General features: G+C 42.8%; 1 protein-coding gene across 1 annotated transcript; it reads right to left on the bottom strand.

The window, feature by feature from the left end:
- LOC136516230 (protein REDUCED WALL ACETYLATION 3-like) lies at positions 1-5,943 on the bottom strand. Its single transcript, XM_066509588.1, has 16 exons — positions 5,579-5,943; positions 4,404-4,495; positions 4,038-4,166; positions 3,884-3,940; positions 3,716-3,788; positions 3,342-3,500; positions 2,694-2,843; positions 2,323-2,578; positions 2,114-2,235; positions 1,854-1,940; positions 1,642-1,730; positions 1,483-1,545; positions 1,339-1,395; positions 1,016-1,112; positions 753-911; positions 1-670 (listed from the first exon to the last, which is right to left on the bottom strand). Exons 1-15 carry the CDS (start codon positions 5,609-5,611, stop codon positions 753-755), a joined length of 1,623 nt encoding a protein of 540 aa, XP_066365685.1. The 5' UTR covers positions 5,612-5,943; the 3' UTR covers positions 1-670.
- Between the last annotated feature and the right edge of the window lie 4,304 nt (positions 5,944-10,247).

Below are 10,247 nucleotides of genomic sequence, written 5' to 3'. Positions count from 1 at the left end.
TTGGGAGAAGAAAGGGCTCTGCCTTTATATTCTTCTTTTCAAGAAAGAGGAAAAGCCCGTCGTTTTTGTACAGCATCAAAATACCTATGGTACAACACGGTGCAGTTCTACAGGATAACTCTTAGGCCCCGTTTAGATAAAAAAAATTTAGATTTTGACTCACTGTAGCATTTCGTTTGTATTTAGTAATTAGTATCTAATTATGGACTAATTAGGTTCAAAAGTTTCGTCTCGCGATTTCTCGACCAACTGTGTAATTAGTTTTTTTTTCGTCTACATTTAGTACTCCATGCATGTACCGCAAGATTCGATGTGACGGTTACTGCACAAAAAATTTTTGGATTCTAAACAGGCCCTTACACGAGGTCGCATCAACATAGGCTAAGCGAGCAGTAGTTGCTACTACTTCCAAAAGAATGCACGGATTGCCTACTTGTTGTATACAGCAGTGTTTTGAACGAACAAAAAGATCAAAAATTGGACTTCTGTATCTGCAGCATCTGGCAATTCAATTTCCCAATTCCCATATGTCCAACTTAGCCGCTTCCTCCTGGCATCCCCAGCTATCTCCACAACAGCAAAACGGAATCGAGGCCAGAGCTGAAACATCCTATCAAGCAAACGTTTTACAAGAAGTCTTCTATCAAGATTGCTTGGTGTATCTTCGTCACTGCAGATGCAATAAGCTATACATGAGTTACACGAATCGCAGAGGTAACTGCAAACATTGTAAGTTTCAGATGTTTGTTTACCTATACAACAGGAATCTTCAGAAGAATAAGTGAGCAGAGATACAAGCACACTGAGATGGCGATCCCAGCAATGAAATTTTGGTATAGACGGCTGTTATCCCTACTGGGGATAAAGGCCGCCCTCAAGACGCCTGTGATCTCAAACACACGGTATGATAGCTGCATTTATTAGATAATGAAATGAGTATCTTTTTATGACTGTTGAATGAAATGGTTTTCTTTTTCCGATACGTAATGAGATGGGTTCGAAGTTGGCAACTTACAAGAAGATAGATCGCCGTAGTAAGCATGAAGTTAAGCATAGGATAATCTGGTATGAAACAAAGAAGCCATTTTGGCTGTCCATTTGGCATGCTAGACCTGCAAAAGAAGCTTGGTCACAGTGTGGCAAAGCAAAGGTATTTGAGCAGCGTTTTAGTTCAGTCGAATAAACTACTGCTATATGAGAAAAATGATCGGAGTTGATCTTATATCCAGGATGCTATAGGAATACATGCTATTTATTTATTACCAGAAGGCTAGTGAACTGGAAGTACCTTCAATAATTAGGGGAAAAATATATGTAGCAATAACACAAGAGTCATACCTAAGCCAAATATGGATCTGAGAAATGTAAGTCTCTAGTGTAATCTTGCCAAGCCATCTGTCACAAATACAGATTAATACTTAGTCACCAAGTAAGCCAAGAAAACACATGAACAATGTAGGTAGTAAAAGTTTTAATGCTTACGCAAAAAGAGCCAAAGAGGCACTCCTCAACTGCTGGGTGCAATTACGCAGGCAGATATAAACACTGTAAGAAACAAAGTTCATTGTCAACTGCAACAAAGCATATTGCTGGCACATGCCACATCGATTATGAATACATGTTAACATTTTTTATACGTACGTTATAGGGATCCATGACGTGTAGGGATGGTACTTGTTGTATGTAACTTTGTCTAGCTTGTATATATATTCGTACCACAGAAAGCCAGCCTAGAAGAAGAAACACAACACCTAGTTAGTACAGTAGTATCAACACAGTGGTGTCAAGTACTTGATTTAAAGAAATCCAACCTAGTTAACACAACAACGAAGGTAAGAGATGGTGGAACATACCGTCAACGAAAGAGTGACAATGGCTCCCTTGATTGATAATCTAACCTTAGTCTCAGATTCTTCCAGCTTCTCCATCCATCTTTCAACCTGTTTAGGATAAAAGGTTCCACGTTGGATTAACATGATCTGAACAAAAGAAATGATGCTTAAGGTATAGAGAGATTGAGGAAGATATATATATAGACGTAACCAATAACATCTCACACATACAGTCTGAGAGGGTGATCAGGGTAATATAGATCCATATCTGAAATACTTACATTAGGATGGAAGTAAGCATAAATCATTCCAATAATCCATATGTATCGATCGAGACCAGATCGGAAATGCCACTCATGTAGCAGGGGTAAGTGTGCCTTGGATGGCGATGGATCTTTATAGCCTGAATAGAGAATAATTAAGGTTGGTCCTGAACTCCTGAGCTTGACTGAAAGGGACAATGCCATACAAAACTACAACAATAACTTACCTAGTAGAAACGTAAAGGGGGCCCACAATAGTTCAAATACCCCAGGAATTTCCCATATCAAAATTACAGACAGGAAGCAGCAAGCAATCTTAATAGCCATGATTGATGGTATCTCATTGTATTTGTTAAACAGACCAAGTGATCCATATACCATAAGAGTAAATAGTGTGTGCATTGGGCAGATATAATAAAGCACGAGATCATTGTCAAGGACAATGCAACAGAATGCCACAAAGAAATTTAGCCTCCACATCATCTGCATGAAAATTATAGTCATTGGTCAGTGTTTAAAAAGTGGTAACATGAAATACATGAGACTTTAACTCATTAGAACATATCAGAAATTAAGACTCATGAGGTAGCTTAGGCACCTGGGCAAATCTTGCAATGCTAAAATCTTTCTTGATATAGTAATATGAGAAATTCCCAAATCCAGTCATCCAGACATAGCAAGCAATGAACACACGGATTGCATTGTATATCTCCGAAGCAGCAAAATAATGGTACATCAGAAATAAGACCTGGCAATACAGAATGAATAATTAGTACACTCTTGCAACCAGAATGGATTAATACCAAATTACCAATACCTGTGTAAGACAGAAACCAAAAGAGAATGCAAAAACGCTACTGCAGTAAGTACATTTTGGTGGCATTCAGTTGTTGAAAACTTGAAATACACAAGTGAGAAGAAAACTATTGCAGTAGTTGTCACAATAAAAATGTTCGGTTGATATAAGGTAATAGACTTTTAAGTAAAGTCTGTGTACATAACACCATGTTGTGACTAAGGACAGAAGGAACATCATAGCAATGGATACACTATCTGTATAGCAGAAGATACAAATTTACTAAAGGAAAAAGCAGAAGACGCAGCATGCATGTCGTACAAACATCAATTGCCTAGGGAGTGCATTTTACATGTCATCATACTTGCCATCTCTAAAAAGCTCTAATGATATAGATACCTAAGCATCACAACATCAAGAAAAATAAATAAGTGAAGCAAAATCACTAACCTGCATCCACCCTTTCCATTCCTCAGTCTGGTGGCGATTAAGATAGAGTATGGACTTTCCTGAAAATGCTGATTTTTCATGATGCTTCTTAAGTGAAGTAAGCGCTGATGCTATGATGAGAAGAATGTACAGAAACAGGAACAGGTCACGGTTGTAGCTCTGTCAAAGAAAAAACAAGGATTACAATGCAAGTAAAAGACATAAAGAACATATAAGAAACAGGCCATAACAGATCATAAAACAAGAAGTAACAAGGGCAACTTCAGAAACATTGTATAGTCAAAATTTAGATAACCAACACCTGCTGAAGTTTAAATGTGCCGTTTACTGCAGTGCTGAATATCAAGAGTAACTAGCAGGAGTAACATCATTACCTTCTTGCTTTCTGGAAATATGTTTGTCCGGTCACAAATGTAAAAATAAACCAGAACAACACCAAATTCAGCCCTGCAAAATGGTTAGAGGGCAGAAAACTATCAGCAGATGATCGCATAGCCAGAAGGCCGAGAGTGCATGGCATTATTATTAGTAAACAATCTTACATGGCTCTCAGTACAGCACGGTTTTCAAGCAGAAAAGACTCGTCCATAGTTATAAACCTACAGTTCACAATCACATATAGATATCAATATTTCAAAAATCACAAGTGTATGAGCTATAATCCTAATGTGGCTAGTGTTGGTCTTTAAACGGCACCGTAACAAATTTGCTTTGGTAGACAAATTCCTGAACTTTGTAGATGGTGATTTCAACTGTCCTCCTTCAAGTAATACTGACTTGTCATCCTCCTTGATGGTTCCATTATCCAAATTAGCGTCTGAATGACTGCAGAAGACAAAACAATGCAAGAGCAGGGTGACATTAAAACACTGTTTTTCAATCTCTTTGTGGTGCATCTACTGCCTGCCTGATCTAAAAAGGAAAACTCCAATTGCAGTCTTGAACAATTTGGAACAGCAGTATGCAGTTGGCCGTAAACATTTACTAGTTAAGATCATTTACGATACGAATCTGTAGTCCTAATGCTAATTTCAAACTAAAGTTTGTGAACAGAAATCTTACACTTTCCCATGAGACAAAGATTTCTTGTATTCGAGGATTTCAGAGTAGATCCATGCGATGAGGACAGGGAATAGACCTAGCAAAAATGACACCTGCAAGAAAGCAAAACATTGAGTTCCATAAGTCCATGCTACCATAAGTCCATGACAAACAAGGCTAGGTAGCAGTTAGTTCATCAAAGGACCAAACTAGAAAAACAAAATCAGGATAGCTATTATTTCATCCAGGTTGTAGCCACATTCAGATCCAACTCCCCAGAAATATGTGCTCTTAATTTGATGATTTTGGTCCAGGAAAGAAAGTTTTATCCCTACATCCTGTCATAACGGATTTAAAACGAGGGCAAATCTGTTCCATATTAGTAGTTTTCAGCAAACAAACAAACATCCTTGTTTCGTATCCCAGCTCAACTGCACATCCTTTTTACGGTGATCAACAGTTAAAAAAGAGTACAAGGACCATATGCCGAATGTTAGTTTTGTTCCCTGTACCCATTCCAAACCACAACCATAGAGAAATAATTGTGTATGCTTCGTGTAAGTCGTAAGGCCAGTCTCAATGGGGATTTCATAGAGTTTCATGGGCATTAAATATGCTGACATGACACTGTCTTGATGAAGAGAGAGAAGATAAAAGTTTCATGGGAGTAGAGAGAGTTTCATGGAGATGAAACTCTTCTGCACTGTTTCCAAAATATGGGTGTGTCGGAACCTGGGAGATGAAACCCCCACTGAGACTGGCCTAAGGGAGAACTGGCATACAACTCCAATGCTACTTGCAACGGAAGCTCCTCCTAGGAGCAGAAGTCCACCAGACCACCAACCCACCAAACTGGTTAGGTACGTACGGGGTCATGTGCAGGCCTGCAGGGGCATTGCTTAGCGGGCACTGAATTCTCCCTCGAACCCTGGAGCTACCTTAAACCATGGCATTAATACTGCAACTACTACTGAGCTTCAATCCGACGCCAGCCTGCATCCACGTGCACGAACTCGGAGATTATGGCCAAATTTGGTCGGCTTGGGATTCAAATTGCGCTCACGCAGGTGCATTACTACTCCCCATAGCAGAGCAGAGCAAGCGAAGCAAGCTACGGAGCAGCACGGCTCGGCCGGATCCCACCCCTGGTGCTAATTAAGCAAGCAAAACGAAAGGAACTCGCCGGGCGCGCGCACCTGTCCGGGCGTGACGGGGCCGAAGACCTCCATTCCGGCGGGCACCCGCGAGCCGAGATCTCGATCCTCCCTCCCCGCCGACGCGGCCGGCGACCGATCAGCCCAGATCCAGGGCCGCCTCACCGACCGCGGAGGGGGCGTGCGTGCTGCGCAGTAGGGGCGCGGCGGGCGGGTGGGGAGAGGCGAGAGCGATGGGGATGTGGGATTTATATGCGCGCGCGCGCAATGGCGTGGCGAGCGGGTGGGGAGTATCCTGGTGCGGAGGAGCTGGCTGGTGCTGCTGGGGGCGGTGGAGGAGATCTGAAGCAACCGCGGGCGGGGGCGGAGACGGTGGCTGGTCGCGGTCGTGCCGGGCGGGGGGAAATGATGGAAGCGGAGCCCGGAAAAGGGTTGGGTTGACGGGATCGTGGTGGGTGCTGTACCAAACCCCACCCCTCCTTTTCGCTCTCTCGCTCGCTTTTTTGGTCGTTTTCCTCGCGTTTCGGGAGAGGTTTTCAGGGACCCCCGTCGTCGTGCGGCCAGCCGTACTGGCGTGTGCTCTTCTCTTCTCTTCTCTTCTCGTTCGTCTCCTGAGGCAGGCAGCTCATAGAACAGTCGGGAACTGCAGGTGCACCTAGCTTGGTTTTGTTTTTCGGCTGTGGATCACACTCACACTCAATCACACACGGCCTCAAAGGAACTTTGGATGGATGGATGGATGGATTGGTTATTCTTTTGGGCGTTTGGCGGAGTGGTGTGGTTCACTGGACTACTACTAGTACTACTAGGAGCATATATATATATTTTATTTTATTTTATTTTATAATGCTTGGTGGAAAAGGAAAATGATAGAGCATGATGGTATTGGTGCTTAGGAATTCTAGAGGAGCGACACTCTGGTAGAAGGAGAGAAAGCTAGCGACGTGATTTTCATGGATATCCTATGGGCATTCTTTTTGCAAATGTATCGCGCTTTTTACGAGACCTTGGCACTTTCGGGGTGTGACCCTAGCTAACGTTTGTTGGCTACACCTGCACCCAATGTGTGCCGCCTCTTGTGAGTGATCGTGAGATCGATACGTTACTCTAGCATATCGATCAAGTGTAACTGAAAGAGGTTGGAGATGAACTGATGAAAGGCTTGCATTGCTCATCTCACGTATATTTGTACAAGTACTTGAAGTACGGACGCAGCTATATTGGCCTGTTTGGATGCTGCTTGCGAATTTTTTTTAATTTTAACACTTTTTTTTAAACTAATTTTAAATCTAACATTGTCTGTTTTTTTTCAAAACTAACACTTTTGGCCGCGCCTATTGCCATGCATGGTGGCGCGGCGGGTGGATGATGTGGCGACGACCGAAAATACTGACCGGTGACGTGGCAGGGCCTGCCGCGCTACCGATTTTGGCGCGACAGTGACGCACCCTAATCGGTGGCGCGGCAGAGCCGAATAAAAGCGCCGCGGCCCAGTTCCGCCTGCCCAAGCACGCCCGCCTGCCCGCGCCCGCCGCCCGCCACTCCCAAGTGTTCTCCCACCCTCCCTTCCCTTCCATTCCCTGACCGCCTCCCTCCCTTCTCGACCTCGTTCAAAGTAATGATACACTTTTTATTTTCGTTTGAATGGTGGATTTAAATATTATGAATGTGAGTTAATGTTAGGAGGAAAATTATATTTGGGAATTATAGGCTACGGTTTAGAGGAAGATATTAGTTTGATTTTGTCAATGTTAAGGTTAATTATTTAGTTAGAAGTATGTTTACCATGTATATTTTTGTTGCTATAAGTGTTGGTTATATTATTTTAGTTGCAATGCAAATGATTAGATTTTACATTAATTTACGTTGTTTTGATCTATGATTAATTTGAACCGTTTTATTATATGGAAGACATGTTTCGGGAGCAGTTGTGACGAAAACGGGTCGTCCTAGAGAATTGTACCCCGATGAGTCTAGCAAAGATGCTCCCGTCCCTTCTGACCTCCCTGTCCCTAAGTGTGATTGTGGTCGTCCGACCGACGTGTTTCAATCGAGACATCTGGACACAGCGGTTCGTTGCTTCTACACATGTAGTCGTTTTAATGTAAGTAATCGTTTCTATATGTTTTTTCCTTCATTTGTATTACTAGGTTACTAATATTTTATTAGAATTTTGTTGTGTAGGCCTATGAGAGGTGCTTTTTCTTTCAGTGGATCGACGGTGCAGACAAGTTTGACCCCAGGTACCTCTTTTTCGATGATTGGTGGAGAGGACGACATCCATGAGAGCACTTCGAGCGGTGGGTTCCACCTCCCCTAACCCCCTCCAATAATGGCTAAGGAGAAGCACTTAGCCGTAGTTAGATGACTCGATGAACCTGCTCTGTGCGATTGCGGAGATCGAGCTATGATAAATCCTAAGAATACGTTGGAGTTTGTGTGTCCAAACAAGCATAAAGTAAGTGCAAAGTGTATGTGTTGAAATGTTGAGCTATGTGTTCATGTACTAATGTCACCTTATTTAGGTGTTTTCAATGGCGAAGTGTCGTTTCAAGGAGTGGTTGTATGGTCCTAAGAACCAATGGCCGGAAGAACCTCCAAAGGCAAAGCAAAAGAAGAAAGAATGGTTAATTTATAAAACAAGTGCGAATGTGGTGTTAAATTCAACTACGATCTAGTCCCTTCGGAGCTTGGAATAGGCCATTATTACGGCCATATGGTTGACTATGATAAGGTTGGTTATTTTTGTGGTAAACATGAAATCGTATTTTGTTTTTTTTGCTAAGACATATATGATATAATTTTTTGTTTGAACAGAGCACTAGAAAATACAGGTGGGAATGTTATGATGGTCAAGCTAAGCTCTTGGATGAACTGAAGGGAAAGCAAGTAATTACACGGAAGAGGGGATATGGACCTGACTACGCTATTCGTTAAACATCACAAAGACAAGATGCGTGAGCTTGCTAGACAGCGCGGTATTTGTAACCCGATCGATGTTGGGCTTGACAAATGGGGATTGGAGAGACAGATAATGTTAGAGGAGGAAAGGGCAAGGCAAGGGAGAAGATAAGAGTACAGATGTAGGTCTTGAACAAGCATGTTGGTGCATTATGTGCCAGTGAGTGCTTGAAAGTCTTTTTTTATTGCCTGATTTTAAATGTAATATAATCGCGTTGCTACCTGATTGTATTTTATACATGAAAGGATTGGATGCAGCGAGGAACATGCTGTAGAGGTGGCTCATGCAAGGTATGAGGAAAAGAAGTTAGATGAGCACAGAAAGCGAGCTGGTCGCACCGTTGAATCACCGATTGTATTGTCTGATGAGGGAGACGAGGACAACGACGACACTACTAGACTCAGCGAGCACATCGCTCTAGCAGAGGTGGACTTACAGACAAAGAAGGCTGAGGACGACACTAGCAGACTGAGCGAGCTCATCACTCTAGCAAAGGCGGACTTGTAGACGGAGGAGGCTGAGAACGACACTGGCAGACTGAGCGAGCTCATCGCTCTAGCAGAGGTGAGCTTGCAGGTGGAGGAGGATGACGACATATTCTTCACTTAGGCCATAGATAAAGCGGAGGCTGCTTACGATGGGTGACATGGAGGTCAGAGCAATGCAGGTGAGCGTAGCCAAACAAGGAGGAAGAGAACGCGTTCTTGTCTTAGGCCGCAGATGAAGCGGAGGCCGCTTACTACAGGCGAAAGGCAGATCAGGGCAATGCAGGTGAGCCTAGCCACCACAACAAGGTTGTGGTTGAGGATTGGTACTCGGACGATGAGTTGCTTACTCAGTATATTTCTGATTGAGGGTTTTTATTACGCCGTCTGTTAGTTCCATGCTTTATTAATGATCAATATAGCTATGTACTAGAAATTTCATTGTGTTATCTTGTTTTCCATTTAAACTATTGATGTATTGTACCCATGTATCATGTACTCAGAGTACCCATGGTCGATCTTAAGTGATCCCATCCATTTATATCATGCGTTGAGAATTTCTAAAATAAACAAAATCGAGTGAAATTATTTTGAATACGGTTCAGCACTGGTTCTGCCGTGCCATAGCCTAGGTTCTACCACGCCATAGCCCACGGCACGGCAGTGACACGCCATGCCCCATGGCGCGGCAACACCTAGACGTTGACAGAAGCCGACCAGCCACAATTGCAACTGAATGGGAGCTGCTGTCGGTGCTGTAAACAACTATAAGTGCTGTCGCGACCATGCGCAAATTGAAACGAATATGATGCAAATAAATAGAGTCCATGCGCAAGTTGACAAGTTGCCACATAACATTTTCATTGGTTCATGAGTTTGTAAGTTTCGGACGACAATATTCGTTCGACATAAGTTCGACATAACCAACTAAGTCTCAGGAGTGTAAGGATCCCTCGAACGCCTCTTGGAAACCTCATCGTCCGGTGGAAGAAGAGGGTCGTCATACTCCACCTCAAGAAGGGGGTACATCTAGTGCGACGTGGGAGGGGCCATCCTGTTACAAATTAATAAACAAAGGGTTAGAATATTCAAATTAACATTATGTAGCATTATAAAATTTGAACTACTTATGATGCAATACGAACACAATATGAAAGTACCTATTGTCCTCATCTTCTATGTCTGCTAGCCTTATGACCAGATTCTTTACAAACAGAGTAAAGATTCCTGCTACAAGTCTCGTTGAAGTCTCCCCCTCCGTACA

The sequence above is a fragment of the Miscanthus floridulus genome, chromosome 17 (assembly GCF_019320115.1).
Source record: "Miscanthus floridulus cultivar M001 chromosome 17, ASM1932011v1, whole genome shotgun sequence".
NCBI lineage: Eukaryota > Viridiplantae > Streptophyta > Magnoliopsida > Poales > Poaceae > Miscanthus > Miscanthus floridulus.
This window is presented reverse-complemented; position numbering and strand designations above follow the sequence as displayed.

Bases quoted from the DNA above. Each gene is read 5' to 3' on its own strand.
- LOC136516230 (XM_066509588.1), bottom strand. From the start codon at position 5,611: ATGGAGGTCTTCGGCCCCGTCACGCCCGGACAG. The intron at 4,496-5,578 runs GTGCGCGCGCCC...GCTTTCTTGCAG, and splicing joins GCCCCGTCACGCCCGGACAG to GTGTCATTTTTGCTAGGTCT. The intron at 1,941-2,113 runs GTAAGTATTTCA...TATCCTAAACAG, and splicing joins ATGCTTACTTCCATCCTAAT to GTTGAAAGATGGATGGAGAA.